Source organism: Camellia sinensis, chromosome 5 (assembly GCF_055761805.1).
Source record: "Camellia sinensis isolate YWXY chromosome 5, ASM5576180v1, whole genome shotgun sequence".
In the NCBI taxonomy this organism is placed as follows: Eukaryota; Viridiplantae; Streptophyta; class Magnoliopsida; order Ericales; family Theaceae; genus Camellia; species Camellia sinensis.
The window spans coordinates 16,629,595-16,649,426 of NC_138965.1; the positions used below are offsets into that span (position 1 = coordinate 16,629,595).

Consider the following 19,832-nt stretch of genomic DNA (forward strand, 5'->3'; position numbering starts at 1 on the left):
CTCTCTCTCTCTCTCTCTCTCGATTCTTCTTCGGTTCAGTTATTCTTCTTCGATTCTTTTTCAGTTCGGTGATTCATCTCGGGATTGCGATTTCGAAGTTTGATTTTGAGCATAGATCCGTGATTCATCTCCGTGGATTTGGAACTCTTCGTCTTCTTCAATCAGAGGTTAGTTCCTCTCTCTTTCTCTCACTCAAATCTCTCTGGATTATTCTTTAGTTCAGTGATTCTTCTTCGATTTTTCTTCAGTTCGGTGATTCATCTCGGATTGCGATTTCGAAGTTTGATTTTGAGCATAGCTCCGTGATTTATCTCTGTGGATTTGGAACTCTTCGTTTTCTTCGATCAGAGGTTAGTTTCTCTCTCTTTCTCTCACTCAAATACAAGATCTTGAGGTATGTGCTTTTGAGCATTCAACGGATGGTTTCTTGCTTTGCTGTTGGATGTCTTTGAATTTGGGACTTTTGATCAGTTGATTCAAATCTTACCTCCTGTATGATGCAGACGCTAAGATTTGAGAAACATACTCGATTTTGATTGATAAATATAGGAATGGAACTTGCAAAATTGTTGTTTTCACTGTAAATTGACCAAAGAAAGGAAATGTGTAAAAAAACTGAACTGAAGCTTAAGGTCTGGATGCAGTTAACTGGGTATACGTGTCAATACATGTGCATGATGTGATAGAATTTACAGTAAAATTTGGGTAAAGGTGGCATAGGGCTAGGCAGGTCTGATGCCTGCCTACTTTTCAATGGAGTAGAGCTCTAGAATAGATGTGTTACAAAAGAAAATTGTGTATAATTGCCAAGCTGAATTTTACAATATGTATCTTTCAGCTTCAGTCATTGGTTCTGTGGTATATTTCTGATAAAAATTTTTGGGTTGTTGCCCATATTATATGGGTAAAGTTATTCAAATTAAGTTTGTATTACTAAATATGTAATCTACTGCTTCCTTAGCAAGACCAGAGATTTTCCAGTATGCTTTCTTATTTTCAACAGACTTCACAACTTTGTGTTCACAATATTTTGATGACCACCTTTCCACCAACACGCCTTAACATCTGTAACCCAAAAAAAAAAAAAAAATTCGACTAGTTTGCAAGAATCAAGAAAAGAAACTGTCATTTTCCAAATGTGCAAGCAAAGAAATGTCTTTGTGGAACTTTGATGATTAGACAACATGGAAAATTAGAATGATAGATCATGTGCTTTGGATTTTTAATTTTATTTTTTTATCGGCAGGTTTTCAATTTGATTTGAAGGTCAGTGTTCAATTTGATTTGTTAGGGTTGGGTGTTCAATTATGAGTGTTGTTTTTTTAAGGGTGGGTGTTTCATTTTAATTTATGCCCTTTATAGTAATTTTAATTGAGGTTATAATTGTCATTAAAAAAAATATCAATAGGTAGGGGTCTGTATTTCTTCTCTTATATGGATATCTGTGTCCTCATATGAAGGTTATTCAAAATTTCATTTTTTCCTCTATGTTGAGATTATACTTTCCATTTTCCTTTTTCGGTTGACACAAAACTCACACTTTCCATTTAAGAGTTCTGTTATAACAGCACTTTAGAAGGTATCAAACTCATGGACGTGATTCAGATTCTTTGGAACACTAATTGTTGTTGTCTTTTCAGCAGGGGCCCTCCTGGTGATCTTTATGTCTACTTTGATATTGAGGAGATTCCAGAGATCCAAAGAGATGGCATAAATCTACGTTCATCTGTTTCAATTAGTTATCTAGATGCCATATTGGGCACTGCTGTTAAGGTAAAATTACTATCTTACCATTGTTAGTATAGTAAAAAATAAAATTTAAATGCTTCTAAATGTCAAAGCCTAACACATAGTTTAGAGTCACATAATTTAAATTACTATCTTAGCCACATGCTTGTATTCAATGCCAAAGCCTAACACATAGTTTAGAGTCCCCCTGGACCCAAGATGGCAAGACAGACACTTCAAGGTGGCTTCACTCCCGACCAAGCTTCCAAAGAGGGTTTTCTCACTCACTCTTTTCGCATGTTCTCCATCTCTAAACTCAGTGGTTTTTGTGAAGTACTTCCTTTGTCACCGCTGCAAGCTCAGAGGATGGGGCATTGAATGCAGATTTCTTGCAAAGTTCCTTGGATTCTCCAACTGAATAACAATTTGTTGATTGCTTGACATTTAAACAGGTTAAGACAGTTGAAGGAACTACTGATCTACAGATTCCTTCGGGTACCCAACCTGGAGATGTGCTTGTACTGGCAAAGAAAGGAGCACCAAAGTTGAACAAACCATCAATACGTGGTGATCACTTATTCACAATTAAAGTTTCCATACCCAATCGTATTAGGTAAGCTGCTGTTCTAGTTTTAATCGATCAAATTATCCTAATAGTTCAATTCTTTCTTGTTTCCTTGACTATTCTAATGCAATTAAGCTTAATTTGTTCTATAAAATTGTGCTTCTAAAAATTATACATGGTTAGATGTTTTATATACATTTATGGAAAAGAGACTCGGAAATTAGTTTGTAACAAATATGATAGATTGTGTATGGGTATTAGCTCATCTAAAGACAATTGAAAGTTTGAAATAAGGCATTGTTACATTGCATTTGGATGTGGTTCTTGTGCTTCTGGCAGTCCTTATAATGCTTGCTTAAAATAAAGAGTGCTTCAGAATTTCAGCAACTGACCTAATTTACATTTTATAGGATTGATAATGGTCAGCTTTTATACATGTGTGTTCAAATGCTTTCTGGAAACTAATGCATTGGTTCAATTATGTGGGGCATGTAAACGCAGGCTAAAGATCATTTTATTTTTTTAATTTAATAATGGCTAAAGATGTTAGTGATAAAGATTTTAAGCTGTATCGTAACTTGATGCAAGTATCAAGAAACCTAACCCATCATAAGCTATGCTACCTGAACATATTGATCTTGGACAACCAATTGCTACCCATTTACCAACTTCCTGAATCTTTAACCAATTCTCTTGGCAAGTTAATGTACTACCTACTGATTCTTCAAAGTCCCAGCACAACCAAAATAGTTCTGGAAGAGATAATAGAATAGAAGACGTATTCTGCTAGGATTTTCCATCATTGCTGTGGAAAGCATCTTGACGTGGAAGTACGGTGACAGACAGCCAGGCTGAATTCAATTTATAGGTTTCCAAGTTAATATTAAACCTAAATCCTAGCTTGCCATACTCCACTAGCCCGAGCTGAGGTAGTGTGGAATTGGCTAATTGTATACGGTTTGTATTATTTATTGGGTTAAACCTAACTAGTGATGAGCACGATGGGGCTTTTTTGGGCTTATCTAAAATTCCTTATTGGTGCATGTGCCCATGTCCAGGGAAATTCTCGCCATATAATATATATATATATATATATATTATATTGACTTTGTTTCTTTGTCTTGGAATTTGAAGGGTTCTTTTGAGGAGGTTGCACCTTTACAATATTGAAAGAATGGATAACGCAGCACTTTGTGCAGCTTTGTCAGCCTGCCCATCTCTCCTTGATCTAGAGATTGTTGGCCTGTAAATTTTATTTAGTTGGTTTCGAATTCTGTTACATATTGGTATGCTATACTTGTGGTAATTTGTGGTGGTAGCTCATATATTTTCTCTGCAGTGGAAGATTTCTGGTTTTTACTTTTGTTCCTTGGAATTCAAAATTTGTCTTCATGTAGGTGGTTGGAACAATATGGAACAATACTGTTGTCTTATTGTCTTATTACTCATCTTTTATAGGGATGCTATTGTGAGTTGGTTCTTGGTTCTAATCATTTGTTTTTTCTTTTTGTAGGGATGCTATTCAGGTGTGAATGCTGTCACGCTTTTTCTTTTTGAATAATTTCTTTTCAATCTAGTAATTGTCACATCTAATAACTCTGTTCATCAAATCGTCAGAAAATGTGCTAATTAATTTTTCTCTTTCATCAAACTATCCGAGAATGTAAATATAAAATTATAAATGCATCTTACCGTTAGTTTGTATAATTTGTTGGGTAGTGTGAATCCTATAATTAATAGACACTAACCATTCAATTGCGAATTTCAACCATAAATTTGGAAGATGGTTATTATTATTATTTCCGCACTTATGACCTATTGTCTTAATTTTTAAAGAATATATAGTCGAGAGGAGACATTTTCAGTGAAATGACAACAGCCGTGGACATAACCTAGTTTTGGGGGTGACATTTGTGTTCTTTGTGTCTGTGTGTGATTTATCATTCATGTGCATTTGTTCTTCTTTTCCATCTTAAGTGTGTGTGATTTATTATCACTCTAGACCCTGCTGCAAAGTGGGTGCTTGTGTATTGGGTGCATCCTTTTCTAGTTATGTATAGAACAGCTTTATATGACACATACATTTGTGAGTGGATTAAAATTTAGCCTACATTTTAGCAGAATATATTCGTGGTGCAATTTTGTGTGCTAAAACATCAAGACAGATAAAACAAATGATTTGGTTATCAAATTGCACAGGACACACTATCAGTGTCTGAACTTTGAATCATGCCAAGTTAATATGTTACTATCACTGTTTGAAATTTTTTGCTGGTTTTCAATTGGGATACATGTGTGTGTGTGTTTCACGTTTGTGTGTGTTTTTGCGCGTTCTCATGCATTTTCTGATCACCGTGTTCCATTTTTATTTCCTGAAGGTTGTACACCTCCTACATTTGTCCGTATGCGTAGCGTGTTTGGATTGCACGAAATTACAAGGTTGTGTTAAATTTTATGGATAATTTTTCTGCCCTACTATTTCTTTTCTTTTTTCTTTTATTCATGTTATTGCAATTCTCGATTTGAAATTTCTTTACTTCTTTGTGCAGGGTCTACAAGAGAAGATCAAATTAGTTCCTATTGATCTTCAAAATAGGCCAGATTGGTACAAGGAAAAAGTCTACCCACCAAATAAGGTTACATTCTCAACCATAATTAATTGTTCGGAAAATACTGTTTGGTAATTTCTGTGTTCCTCGTTCTCTTCTTAAAATTGCAGAAATTTATATCTATCAAATGAGGAAAAAATCACAAAATATGTTGAGAGCCCTCTTGTTTCATGGATTATGATATTTGCAGGTTCTTTTCTTTTTTCCTTTTCAAAATTAGTAGGTGCCATCACTGATTTGCTAAAATATATTGATAGCTACTTTGAAGGACCGGCTCTTTACCCTGATGTAAGTAGATTTTTTACTCTTGACATAAAATTCAACTCTTTATCGCTTCAAAAATTTCAATTCTAGAGCGTATCAAATGTCTGTAGGATCCCACCGAGTGAGAATTTGCTGAGGAGTTGCTATCCTACACAAACACCTTTAATTTGGCCGTGATCACTTCACTGAAGGGAGGATCTGAAAATGAAATCAGTAAGATTCAAGACGTGCTATGTTTTTTTTTTTTTTTTTGAAGTACTACGATCTAGAAAGAAATTTAACATTTTATATGAATCGTAATGTGACCCGCTCTAATAAACCTTGATAGGTACTGCTTTTGATTACCTCGAATCAGCTCTCTTCAAATTTACGATAGACCTTTCTTCCTTGGTCAGTTCAGTCTAGTAAGTTAGTTGCACTCTACTAATTGGATATTAGTTTTCCATCTTTACTGTTTTTATATTTAAAATTATTATGTATTACTTAAACTACAAATGCAGTTGTTTTATGCATTGTAGTCAAAGAAGTGCGAACTAATATATACTTTCCAAGAAGTTGGTGAATATATAGTCAATTTGTAAATTGTAATGGAACCCCCTAATCTGTGTCAAAATTTCTATGTTGCAGGTCGACATAGCATATGCTCCATTCATAGAAAGATTTTATCCCTTATTGCTGGATGTAAAGAAATATGACATCACTACAGGAAGACCTATGCTGACATCATGGATTGAGGTTCATTACCTATCCCTTCCTTTTTGTGCAGAGCTTCTTTTATGTGGATGTCAACCAACAAGCAACAGTAATAGCAATTGCTAACCAATTATCAATTGAGATGCTAAAATATATAGTTCATTTGCCTATAACTAGGTTGCTTTTTGAGTGTTCATTTGCCTATAACTAGGTTGCTTTTTTAGTATACATTACTAAATTTTGGATTTTGAATTTTTATGTTGTTTGATTTTTATGTTGACATCATTTGCCGGTAGCAGTTTCTAGTATTGTTTGATTTTTATGTTGACATCATTGTTCTTTCTTAATAGACATTCCACAGATCGTGAAGTTGCAATCATGATGCGCCTGGCCTATTTGTCATACATGATAGCTGAGGTACCAAAGCATTCTAAAGAAAAAAAAATAGAAACTATATATATCCTTTAAAATTCTCCTTATAACATTCAAGAAAAATAATAATTTCGGTTATCATATTGATTGTCTTGATTACAAAAAATGTGCAAATAGACATTTTTATGTTTTTTCTACAACTTAGACCACTTACTAAATCACCATTTGTTGTTTTTCAAGGACATTCATAGCCCTCATCTCTGCTTCAGCTAGTGTTGAAGTCTTGAATCTTTGAATCCACTTTCGTTCTTCAGTCTTCAATGAATCCCTTTGTTTGCTTAATGTTTAAGCTTGTTGAGATTTGTATGAAATATCATTTTGTTCTCTAATCTGTAAGATCACAAGTTCTATTTTAATTTTAATTTTTTAGTCATGTGAGATGAGTATAAAAAGTATCCTGCTTTATCAATCCCTAATCTTTTTAATTTTTTTATGTCCCTATGATTTACCTTTTAATCATGATGAATGGATAAAATTGTTTCCTATTCATCCGTGAGGCATAGCCATAGTGCTTCTTTGCATTTATATTCTTGGAATTGTAGTGCTTCTTCGTATGTGATAAAATCTTTTTGTTAGTGCTTCTTCAAGTTTTAAGTATTGTTTATAAGTATTGGGTACAGATTTTCAATTTTTGTTTATTTTGATGAATCTGATTGCAGTTTATGTTCTGATGCAGGCATATAGACCAGTGATGACTATAACTTCTATGCTAAAACTTGATTTTTTGATATATGTTAGTTTGTGGTTAATGTTGAAACATGATTTTTGGATTTTGGAAATGTTATTTTGTGGGTAATGGTGATTGGATATTAATTGAATGAGATATTGAATTAATGCTTCATTTGTTATTTGAATGGAGTTATTATTTTCTATGTTAGTTTTATTACAAGTATTTGAATGGGAGTTAATGTTATTATTTTCTATGTTAGTTTTATTACAGGTATTTGAATGAGAGTCAATGTTTTATATGTTAGTTTTATTACAGGCATTTTTTAAATTCAATCAAATAAAATTAGCACAATTTAAAAAAAAAAAAAAGGGAAAGGGATATGACGGCGTTTTTACAAACGCCTCCTAAACCCTATATACTAACGGTCATATTTTTTAAAACAGATACCACGGCGTTTTCAAAACGTCGCTAAATATTGTTGGTGACGTCAGCGTGCATATAGTAGGACATTTAGCGGCGTTTTTTAAAACGCCTCTTATATTAATATCACGACGTTTTTGAAACGTCACAAAGTTACAGCGACGGCCGCATCTTCGACGTTTGGTACTAAACGCCACAAAAATAATTGCCGGCGTTTTTGATAGATATAGCGGCGTTTTTTAAACGCCACTAAAAGTCCAATTTCTAGCAGTGAAGGTTTCCAGCTGCCCATATCAAGCTTATATTAGATTTGCTTTTCATTTACTATCTTAAACTTTCGGGTAGATATGAGTTTCAAACATTATACATTAGACACGCTTGTTGCATATGTTTGTGGGTCCGAGTGTTATATATCATCGAGTATGTGTTTGTCTTAGATTATTATTTTAAAAACATAACCCAATCACATACATCCTACGTAGGTATTATTTGGGAAGCAAATTTTAGCTAAAAGTCATTACAAGTTGTCAAATTATTCGTTCTATTTTTATGTATATTTTTTAAAAAAATCACTAAAATAGTTATTCTTCAAACAAGCTCTAAGTGATAATATGAATCGGTGACAAAAATTTATAAAACATTTTCGTTATATGAAAAAAAGGTTAAGTTTTTCTCATAGTCATATCTCAATATGAAACAACTTGAGGGACCTTTGAGGCCTACCACAGGTCCAGTTTCAATAATTCATATTTTTCATTTTATAAGACTCAATATATATCATCCATGAAAAAAAGCTAGTTTGATCTAATAATTGTAAGCTTTTCATTTTACCACAATTCTCTTTGAAAAAATAGATAGCAAATATATTTTTAAAATAAACTTTTAATTTTTTTAGAGTCAAAAACAAAAACTTGAAAATATTATTATTAGATTGATCTAATTTTTTATGAATGATATACATTGAGAGTCTTACAAAATAAATGATTTAAATCATCAAAACAGAATTTGTGGTAAGCTCCAAACTCCTCAAATTTTTTTATATTAAAATGCAAACATGAGAAAAATTAAATCCATAAAAAAAAAAAAAAAATTGTGGTGTGTTCCTCATGCTATAATTCTTCACATAGCTTACAAATTTTAGCCACGATAATCAATGACTATGAAGCCAAGAGCGGCTCTTGTGGTTCTCTCTCCTTATATCTTGACTTCATTCATTGAATACCCAAATTAAATATAGGATATATATGCGTAGATAATTTTTTACATAATTATTAATCTATGAATTTCACTTTTAAAAACCTTATTATCCATATGCATTTTGTATTTAATTTTATGATTAATTTTGTGTTCTTAAATTTATTTATTATAAAAAAAACAAATTATAATTTGCTGTTTTACTTTACTTCATCAACAATAGTGGAGATACTAATACATTTATTAACAATTTTACTAACACATTTATAAGTTGATGGACCCACATCAACTTATAAATATGTTAGTAAGATTGTTAATAAATATATTAATATCCATAGCATTTTTCTAACTTTATTTACCTCACCTTCATTCTTCAGAGGTAGAATTCTTGCTTTTTAAAATGTGTGGTCCAAGAATAATTTTTACCTATTGTACGAGTAATTTTATATCAACAGAATTTTTATTGGGATAATTTTATTTTAGTATATATTTAACAAAATGTTTTTAAATTAGTAATAAATTTTACAAATATTAAAAAAATTATAATTTTTTTCTTGAATTTATGATAAATTTTTTTTATAAAAAAAATCTACAAAATATAATTTTCCCATTTGTGTAATAAATGTTTAAATCGAAAAGTCTACAACTATAATTTATACTCCCTTCATCTCATTTTGTTGGCCATTATTTCAGTTTTTGTTATACCAAAATACATGTCCACCTTAAAAAATCAAATTTTAAATTTAGAAGTATTCAAAATTAACCCTTGTAAAGTAATTATAAAATATTTAAAAATAAGAATAGAATGGTATTTTTGGAATTAATCTTTTAAAATTTGAATTCAAAATATAATGATTATGTTTTTTTAAAAAGTTTAAAATTTTTAAAAGAGACTATCAATATAGGGCGGACGGAGTAATTATATAAATATTATTATCACATTATTTTAAATGATTTTTTGTGCATAATTTTTGGACTTGGGTTTTCTATTGGAGGGTGTTGTTGGGTCTTTGTGGGCCCATCATGGAGGTTGTATCAATTATCTGAACCGTTACATATGTAGAGCTCGTGGAATATTTTATTCTTACAAAAAATTACATTGATTTGGTATTGATAGTCACTTGATTAGATGACATTTATGTCAATAATTTATTTTTAAAATTATATTTACCGTTGACACAAATATAATTTAATCAAGTGATAATTATTATCTGATTAATATAATTTTTTATAAAAATAAAACATTTAACAAATTCTACATATTGAACCGTCCTAATTATCAATGCGGGCTCTACAATGAGCCCACAACCACCCAACAACTCTGAAATGCCTCCCTAATTTTTTTTATTTTACTTTGTATGTTAGTATTAGTGAAAGCAACTGCTCAATTTTTTTTGATTGATTTCACCTGCTTGGGACAATCGGAGCCGTACTAAAATGGATTGAGCGTGTTAATGATTTCGACTTTTAATCATTTAAGTTAATGACTTCAACTTTTAGTCATTTATGTTAATAATTTTAATCATTCATGTTAGTGATTTCAACTTTTAGTCATTTATGCTAATAATTTTAGTTATTCATGTTAATGATTTCAACTTTTAGTCATTCATGACATGTAACATGCTCCCTTTTTTTTTTTTTTAAAAAAAAATTTAAATCAAGAACTATATTTTGGAGAGTTCTTTCTTTGCATCCATTCAAAGAACTTAAAATTCGAAAACCAAAAGAATTAATCAATCATTTTATTTTATTTTTATTTTTTTAAATGAATTTTATTTATTTATATATATATATATATATATATATATTTTTTTGCTTTTACTAAATTTTTTAATATTTTAAATATTTTTTTTATTTTTAAAAAATTTAAATAATGCCACTACATAGGACCACCATATGCTTGTTTTAGAAAGATGCTTAAAAATTATTTTTTGACTCTTTTTGATTTTTTTGTGAGAGAATGAAGTGGGTTAAAAATTGCAAAGTAATTTTTAATCCACTTCTCAAAATAGGCTAATGTCATACAATGAGGTGGTTCCTGCAGTTTATGTCCACAATATTTTTATTACTTAGTAGTAGGTGATATTGTTAATTCAAATTATATAGTACAAATTTGGATAAATTTGCTTCTCTCTGCTTTACATCAAATTTCGTTTTGGTCAGTATACATGAAATTATAACAGTCAACTTATTGTATTTTTGATTCAGTGTCAATTTCTTACGAAATGACGGTAAGGAAAAAAATTTGTTCTCATTTTCCGCTAATACACACTTCGTTCCACGTAGAAAATATATAAAAGTTATGTGGGGAAGGATTTTGTGAATAACACCACGTGGCCAAGATAGCCCGAAATGTCGGCTAAGGTGCCACGTGGATAAGTCATGCTGCCGAAGTGATCATGGTGTTGTTGAGATGTTCTGCAGTAATGCTGGAATCCTGAGGTATCCGAATAAGGGATAATAGCCCTAGAACAGGGGAAGATCACAGTCTAGATAAGGATAAGGCTCATGAAAAGTTTATCTCTATCTAGTCGACAGTCCATGATGAGCATTGAGCCTGAGTCCAATGAAGTAAGACTTCTAGGTGATTAGGTCACTGTTGGTTATAAAAGTGAGGCACCCTCGTGAGTTTAAGGTAAGTTTTTTCTTGGTAGTTAAAGTATTATTTTGATATCTGTGAGGGATAAATTTTACTGATTTGATTGTCAGAGTGCCGCTAGGTGGACGAATCACCGTAGAATTCTCATCTCCTTGTTGGCAGGTAGTTAGTTCATTCTATTCTGCCGATGATCTCCAGCTGAGTTCTCTTTTTTGTTGTGTGGTTGGAAATCAGCACCCATGATTTGACATCGCCTGTGGGAACTTAAGGAGAATAGATGGCCAACAACGGGCAAGAAGAAAATATTGGGGACGATTTCCATAGTAAGGGGGAAGAGCATGTGGATTCTAATCCCAGAGAAGAAAATCGTAATGAAGGAGTAGAAGAACCAAATCTTGGGGAAAATAACGCCGGCAAGAAGCGTAATGTCCTGATAAAGGGAGGTCGAGATGAATATTACAATGAAAGCGACCTCGATGTATAAAAGGATAGACGCTTGAAGAGGAATGAGAAGATGAAAGGAATGCCAAACAAATTGGAAGACTTACAGACAGTGGTCAACTTTATGATACAAAACAACGTAATGCAACCACCATTACTGTTACAAGACACACTGGCACCAACAGTAAAAAATGATGCCCAAAAAGGAGGATAGAAGACAGTTCCAGTGGTCCCATAGCATGGCAAGGGACACGAGCACTTACATCGGCCATCACGGGATGTTAGGAAAACAGAGTCAATGCGAGGTGAGTCATAGAGGACACCACAAACCAAGGGGACCTATGTCAAAGAATCTCGACAGATCCAAGGTAAGGGACTTTGTTTTGATGCAATGGATGAAGGGAAGTCCAAGAGGACGCACAATTACACTGGGAGTCGCACGCCAGAAAGCCTGAAATCTACTGATAGCTGAGCTCCCAGTAGGATAAAGGAGGATTTGAGAGACTACCTGCAAAGAAAGAGACTCAACACCAAGATCACAATCACCGTCATGCCGAGGACGCCATTCTCGGTGGAGGTAGATACGTTTGAGGCCCCAAAGAGATTCAACATGAGGTTTTAGATCTATGACGGTAAGTTTGATCCAAACTTTCATGTTGGTTTCTATTTAAATTCAATAGTTTTGTGGAGCGGGAATGAGCAGTTGCTATGCAAAGTATTCCCCTCATTATTTGGGGAGATAACATTGGATTAGTTCCATAAGTTGCCGAAAGAAACTGTGAAGAGTTGGGAAGGCCTAGTTGAAATGTTTGTGGCCAGGTTTGTTACGAACAAGTCGTAACCACTGAGGGTAGATTCCCTATTGGCTTTGAAGATTAGCGATAGCAAAGGCCTCAGGGCTTACACCAAGAGATACTATGAGGTATACAACAGAATTCCGGCTTGTAACCAAGAGCTGGCGGTCATGTCTTTCAAAAACAGTTTGGATGATAAATGCTCACTTCGGAAATCACTTGCAAAAACTTTGCCAAAGAGCATGGAAGAGCTCATGGCATGGATTGAGAAGTATCCCAGAGCAAAGGAAGACACACAAGGAGCAAGGACTCCAAAACAAAAAAGGAGAAACGACTCGCCGAAGTGAGGTCGAGGGAATGTCGGTGCTGACAGGCAGGAAATAGGAGTAAGGGCTATGCAGGCAGTCAGTACTGTATTTCAGATCCCAATCTATAAAGTCTTGGAGAGGATCAGGAATCAGTCGTACTACAGAGCGCCAGAGAAGATCCCTAGCAAGTTCATGGGCAAGAACACTGGGAAACATTGTGCCTACCATAATGAGAATGGGCACCTGACTCAAGAATGCCAGGCTCTGAAGTCACACTTGGAAGATCTAGTTAGATAGGGTCACCTGAGAGACCTAGTGGATGAAGTGAAGACAAGGGAAGAGCATGCGAGGCTAATCTAGGCACTAGCAGCACCACCTCTACGACCACCACCACCATCACCACCATAGCAAGCAGAGGGACCTCGGGTAATAAATGTGATTCACTCGAAGGTCAATATGAATGAAGTTCGAGGGGAGACCTAGAGAGTAAGACACTTGCAACATGTATATTAGGTCCAACAAAAGAAACCCAGAACATATGAATACTAAGGATCGATGATTTCTTTTACTGAGGTCGACTTGGATATAGTGTAGCATCCGCACAATGATGCCCTGGTGGTAACTCTGAAGATTGGAGATTAGAAGGTAAAGCATATACTGATTGACCAAGGAAGCTTTTGTGACATTATATATGTCAGATATTACAAGGAGCTTGGCCTCCACCCAAATGATTGAGAGAAATCTGACAGCCATATGGTCGAATTCAATGGGACGCCGACATGGCCTCTAGAAGCCACAAATTTGGAGGTGTGTGCAAGGAGTAAGAAGGTAATAATAGAGTTTGCTGTGATAGATACTTCTTCCCTGTACAATATCATTTTGGGACGACCTTGGTTACATGTGATGAGGGTTGTTCTCTCAATGTTGCACTAATTGTTGTGATTCCTAACTGATTAGGGGGATAAAAGAAGTAAGGGGGGGACCAACTACAAGTGAAAAATTTCTCTATGGCAGCAATAAAGTACACCTATAATGTAAATGAAGCAATGAGTGCAAAGATTGAAAGTGAAGACCATGAGGTCTTGGATGATTTCGGAAAAGAACCTGCCAAGAAGAGTGAAGAACCATTGAAAAAGGTTCTGGTGTAGGAAGGAGATGATAAGCGATTCTTCATTCTCAGCTCTAGTTTAGCAGCAGGAGAAGAAAAAGATCTAGAGGCTTTCTTGAGAGAGAACATAAAGGTGTTTGCTTGGATACCTTATGAGATGCTGGGGATCAACCCCGAGGTCACCTGTCGCAAACTTAATGTGGACAGGTCGACAAAACCTGTCGTTTAGCAAGCAAGAAGGACGAAATTGATACATGTGCAAGCAATCGAGGAAGAATCAGACAAGCTACTAGAGGCACAGGCCATTAGAGAGGTAAATTATCCCACCTGGTTATCTAATACAGTAGTGGTGAAGAAGAAGAATGGGAAGTAGAGGGTCTACATGGACTTTACAAGCTTGAACAAGGCTTGCCTCAAGGACAGTTTTCCACTGCCCAAGATTGATCAACTATTAGATGCCACTTCAGGGCGTGAGAGGATGTTCTAGACACATACAGAGGTTATCACCAAATTGCAATGTATGCCCCAAACGAAGAGAAGAAGACATTCATCATCCCTAAAGGACTATATTATTATAAAGTAATGCCTTTTGGGTTGAAGAATGCAGGAGCGACCTACCAAAGATTGGTCACCAAGATGTTCAAACATCTTATTGAAAAGACAGTGGAGGTTTACATAGATAATATGGTTGTTAAAACTAAGGAACCTGGAAACTATTTGGTTGACTTAAAGGTGGTCTTTGACATCCTCAGGTCATATCAGCTTCGACTCAATGCCTCGAAGTGTGCATTTAGAGTTGAATCCGGTAAGTTCTTGGGATACTTAGTCACTATGAGGGGTATTGGAGCAAGCCCAGATCAGATCAAGCCCATCCTTGACTTGAAGAGCCTGACAACAGCCAAACAAGTCCAGATTTTGACTGGAAGGGTAGCGGCCTTGAATAGGTTCATTTGCTGAAGTTTGGATAAATGTAAGTAATTTTTTAGTTTATTAAAGAAGGCCATAGACTTTCTATGGACAGAAGAATATAAAGTCGCCTTGGCCGACTTGAAGAGGTACTTAACAACCCCACCAATGTTGTCGAACCCGGTACCAGAAGAGGAATTATTTTTGTACCTCGTAGTTTCAGACCATGCCGTTAGTGCAATGGTAATCTAAGAAGAATGAGGTGAGTAGAAGGCAGTGTACCATGTCAGCAAGACCCTAGCAAGTGCGGAAACCAGGTACCTATCTTTGGAGAAGTTGACATTGGCCTTGGTAATGGCCTCGAAAAGGTTGAACAACTACTTTCAAGCCTAAAAGATTGTGGTGCTAACTGAACATCTACTAAAGTCCCTGTTGCAGCATTGAGACCTGAAAGGCAGGGTAGCTTGATAGGCACCATCGAAAGTGATTAAATAAAAGAGAGAAAAACGTGGGGTTGGAAGACATACACACACACACACACACTTATTATAACATTGTGCCATCGCGAAGGAGGGTCCGAATGAATAATTTAGCTAAGCTAATCTAAGCTAATTAAAACTAATCTAATTAAACTAATTAGACTAATTATTACAAATCAAATGAATAACTAGCAAACTAATTACTAATTATTACAACACTTAACTAATTAGCAAACTAGTTAATTAAAGCAAAGGCGCATTAACTAAGCATGTAAAGCACTAAACTACATTGCCTCAGCTCTGCACTGGGAAGTGGAGGATGCATGCACTTGGGTTTCGTTCTGAAAAGCCCTTCGGTTTGCTCTTGAGAGGCTCTGTTTGTAGGGTTGAGCACACTTCAGAATCTTTCTGCTCCACCTTGCCAATTCAATGCTGAGGGTTACACCAGTGGCCTGCCGGCCATGGTTGATTGCTTCCGGCCTTCTGCCGGCCAAAAATGTGCCTTGCTGGTCAAGAGTGAGCCACTGCCGGCCACTGGTGTTCTGAGTCACCACACTATAACAGAGCACAAACAGAGGAAAATGGAGGGTTTTCAAAGGGTATGTTTGTATTGTACCCCTCCTTATCATCTCAAAACATCAAAGGAATGGCATTCTTGGATCCAAAACCACCAATCAATCGATTTTATTGCATGATGGCCAAAGATCCAAGTTGTACAATTTCAATAAATGCACAAATATGACCAACAAGACCACCCCATATCATGCATGATCAAGGATGATGGAGACAAAGGAGATTGGCTCATTTCATCACTTTAAGTATGAAATGCTCCAATCTTCCTTGTGTTCAATATAACATTCGATTGAACACATGCAATGCAACACAACATGCTTATTTCGCTCAAGTTTTACTTATCAATTTTGTTTACTCATTTTAATTACCAACTCATTCTTTAGTCCATTTAGTCCAAGGTGAGAGTCCTCTAATGAGAGAGGTGTCAACCAAGGGATGACTTAAGGAAAAAGAGAGATCATGCCTTTGGTTAGTAGAAACCCTCAAAAGATGATTAAAACCATTAAGCACAAGTCTCAATCTCAAGCTTAAACACAACCCTAAGGCTAACCAACCCTCAAAACAAATGAAAAAAGTGATGAAATAAGGGAGGTTGCAGAGATTGTATGTGCTGAAATTACATGCAAAATGACATTACAACATGCATGCAACTCATGCAAATCATGTTTAAAAGCCAAAAACACCAAACTAGTGAAGATCACTACACTATAGACATGCAATACAAAGCTCACAAGGTACAAACACTTCATAATAGTCCTAAAGTAGCTTAGAAGGAGTCCTAAAACATGCTTGAAGTAAGCTAAAAAAAGCTACAATAAGAGGCTAACACATAGCACAAACTAAACTATTAAGCACAGTTGCACTACAAGTATACAAGGCAAGCCTCAAGTGACTTAACCAGCCCAAAAGAGAGGTAAAACAAGTCAAAATAGTAGCAAAAACATGCTGAGATCAAGTCACAAAATGCTACAAAAACATGGTTACATGTTAAGCTATCTACACATGCAAACAAGACACAAGGAGGGGAGGCTAACCCCTCCACTTTTGCACTTCAAAATAGAGTTTGCCACTAAAATAACTCTAATTTTCAGTGGTTAGAAAGGCCAAAAATTTGATTTAAAAAAAAAACTTTGAAAGATAGCACAACAACTTAGCAAGCAAGCTACAAGAAGGGTGGACCACCCCTAACTCCAATCAAACCTCAAACCACCATTTTAGACCATGAAAACAAAGATTTTTAGAGGTTAAAACTAGCCTCAAAACAGTATGTAAAGATGGCGAAACAAGTATTTAAATTAAGCTTAAAACACAAGTGTTATACCTCTTGAAGACATGATGCAATTTAGACACCAAAATCAAACCAAACCAATCCAATATCTTCTTCTAGAGCTCAAAGAGGGCCTCAAGTAGCCACAACTCAATGGTGATCAAGTTTGATCAAGGGTTTGCATGAAAGAGTGTAGAGAATTTAGGCTTTAAGGCACAAAATACCAAGAGAGAGAGAATTTTAGAGAGAGAGAGAGAGGAATTTTTTGTCTTCAAAATTTTTCTCACCCCTCCACATGCAAGAGGGGGTTTCTATATATAGAGAATGCAAAATCCTCTCAAAGAGATCTAGCCATACTCGTGCAAGCAGATGGCTCAATCTATGCAAACAACTGGCATAAAATATCAGAAAATATCTACTGATACACTGGTGGCCGGCAGGGGCTCATTGATAGCCGGCAGGGCACATCAATGGCCGACAGGCCAAGAGACATGGCCAACAGTGCCCAAGGATAGCCAGCAGGCCATGAACTACAACATGCTAAAATGACCTAAACATGGTCCAAAGATAAGACAGAATGGATGCAGGGTTTGGAAAACTCAAACCTGTGGCGTTCCGCCGCGGACTTCGAGCGCTCGACGAGCAACCAAACTCATCATCGGATGTACTTTCAAGAACATCCAAGTCTTGAGGACGGTCAAAAATGGGATGTCTACAAATGTCTTGGATGAAATAATATGCCGTGCTCATAGCCGAGCCTATAAAAATACATAATGTGTGCGTTGCATTTAGTCATGTTGCATTTAATTAGGAACATGCATATTTTTCTAACTCTTAGCCCTTTTTTGGCTTGGAGTACTAGGTGAGCTTTTAGGTCTTAGCATCTTGTATCGAATGTTTGTGTTGCCATATCCAAAGCATGAATACCATGAGGCTAATTGCTTAAATGATATAATTGTTTGAATGCTTGTGGATGAAGGCTAGTTCCTTGAACTAGGATGGCTTGATTAAATGTCCATTTTAGGCCACTTTTTCAAGTGGCAAATTCTCAAAACAATTTCAAAACAAAACATGAGATCAGGTATTCCAATTTTTGAAAATCAGTATATACCTTGTGTGCGCATCACATTGTAATATAGCTAATAAATCGGAATAAAAGCATATAATGTAAATAAGAATCACATCACGATTAGCAGAGGCCGATCTTTGATCAGGTGAGTGGGGTGCTCAATTCGTGACTTTCTCCTCTTATACCTAAGTTCTGGAGCTGAGACACTTTGGTGATGACGGACTAACGGCCTTTGGCACTGGGTTTCCTAAGTTTCCCAAAAATATTTAGGTGGCGACTCTATAATTTGGCAAAACAGTCCATTTTTGACATTTGATTCAAACATTGATTTTCCAAAAAGAATGGCCAGATTTAGACTTTTTTGTGCTTTCATTATTTCACATTGCACTTGTGAAATCAGATTTAGAACCACAAGTGGTGTCAGAAATGTAGGGCTACTCATCTTTTGAAAGGAGCACGAAAAGTCGGGCTACAGTTTCTAGCGACTCTTTGTGGCATAATTTCTGGCGACACTAAGAACAAGAATCAAGGGCCAAGTTTTGGCCAACTTTGTGGCATAATTTTCTCCTGGCGTGACCCCAACGTGGGCACTGATAAGCCGCTACCTAGGATGTCCAAGAGAGGAAGAGGAAAACCAACTGGGGCCATGGAACCCCATGTCGGCAAAACAGATGAAGGGCTAAAACCATGTGACATTTACATCGTCGACTGCCTCCACCTCTTTGTCTATGGCAACCTAAATGGACAAGGGCAGAGGCAAGAGTAGTTTTTGTATCACCAGATGGGTAAATGATAGAACAGTCCATTTGTTTGGGGTTCAAGGCCTTAGATAACGAAATAGATTATGAGGCACTAATTGCTGGACTGAAATGGGCAGCGACTGTGGAAGTCGACGAGGTGGTAGTCTTTTGTGACTCCCAACTCATTGTGAATCAAGCGACAGGTGAATACGCAGCCCATGATGAGAGGATGATAGCCTATGTTAAGGAGGCTGTCAAGGTGCAAACATGTTTTCAAAACTATCAGCTGCAACAGGTTAGCCGAGATGATAACAACCATGCCGATACATTGGTTAACCTCATCAGCGCAATGAAGTCAGGTAAGGCAAGGACAATAATGGTTGATTATTTGTCAAGACCAAGTATAGTGCCCCTAATAACAGAGTACGAAGCAATGTGCGTGGAGATGGGTCCGAGCTGGATGGACGCCATAGTTATGTTCCTCAAGGATAGCAGGCTCCCAACAAACCGAAAAGAAGCGCACAAGACTAGATTGAAGTCGGCCAGGTTCTGCTTGTCGACAAAAGGGCATCTATACAGAAGGTCCTTCATTAGACCCCTTCTGAGATGTGTGCATCCATCCCAGGTTGAGGTCTTTCTGTAGGAGGTCAATGAGGGTTTATATAGAACCCATGCTAGGGGCAGATCACTTGCTCATAGGGCCATATCTCAAGGATACTGGTGGCCCTACATGCAGAAGGATGCTAAAGTCTATGTGAGAAAATGCAAAAAGTGTCAGAGGTTTGCACCATTGATACACCAGTCAGTTATAGATCTGAATCTAGTTTCCAGTCTGTGGCTATTTGCCCAGTGGGGCATGGATCTTGTTAGGCAATTGCCCAAGCCACCAGTCAAAGGAAGTTCCTACTAATAGCAACTGACTACTTCACGAAGTAGGTAGAGGCAGAACCCTTAACCAAAATCCGAGATGTGG

At 36.0% G+C, this 19,832-nt stretch overlaps 2 protein-coding genes and 1 long non-coding RNA gene across 3 annotated transcripts; all 3 read left to right on the forward strand.

Moving 5' to 3' along the window:
* Positions 1-339: 339 nt before the first annotated feature.
* LOC114265338 (uncharacterized) lies at positions 340-5,159 on the forward strand. Its single transcript, XM_082867918.1, has 4 exons — positions 340-1,773; positions 2,181-2,341; positions 4,672-4,732; positions 4,843-5,159. Exons 1-3 carry the CDS (start codon positions 1,591-1,593, stop codon positions 4,703-4,705), a joined length of 378 nt encoding a protein of 125 aa, XP_082724044.1. The 5' UTR covers positions 340-1,590; the 3' UTR covers positions 4,706-4,732; positions 4,843-5,159.
* Positions 5,160-5,251: 92 nt separating this feature from the next.
* On the forward strand, positions 5,252-6,828 carry LOC114265349 (uncharacterized). The gene is made up of 4 exons (XR_014328682.1): positions 5,252-5,379; positions 5,495-5,570; positions 5,794-5,901; positions 6,210-6,828. It is a non-coding gene; the product is annotated as an uncharacterized LOC114265349 (long non-coding RNA).
* A 12,080-nt stretch (positions 6,829-18,908) lies between these two features.
* On the forward strand, positions 18,909-19,502 carry LOC145791247 (uncharacterized). Its single transcript, XM_082871578.1, has one exon. The coding sequence runs from the start codon at positions 18,909-18,911 to the stop codon at positions 19,500-19,502; it is 594 nt and encodes a 197-aa protein (XP_082727704.1).
* The last annotated feature ends 330 nt before the right edge of the window (positions 19,503-19,832 follow it).

Coding starts and splice junctions, on each gene's coding strand:
- LOC114265338 (XM_082867918.1), top strand. CDS start 1,591: ATGGACGTGATTCAGATTCTTTGGAACACTAATTGTTGTTGTCTTTTC. Junction 1,774..2,180: donor TATTGGGCACTGCTGTTAAG/GTAAAATTACTA, acceptor ACATTTAAACAG/GTTAAGACAGTTGAAGGAAC. Junction 2,342..4,671: donor TCCATACCCAATCGTATTAG/GTAAGCTGCTGT, acceptor TATTTCCTGAAG/GTTGTACACCTCCTACATTT.
- LOC145791247 (XM_082871578.1), top strand. CDS start 18,909: ATGATAGAACAGTCCATTTGTTTGGGGTTCAAGGCCTTAGATAACGAA.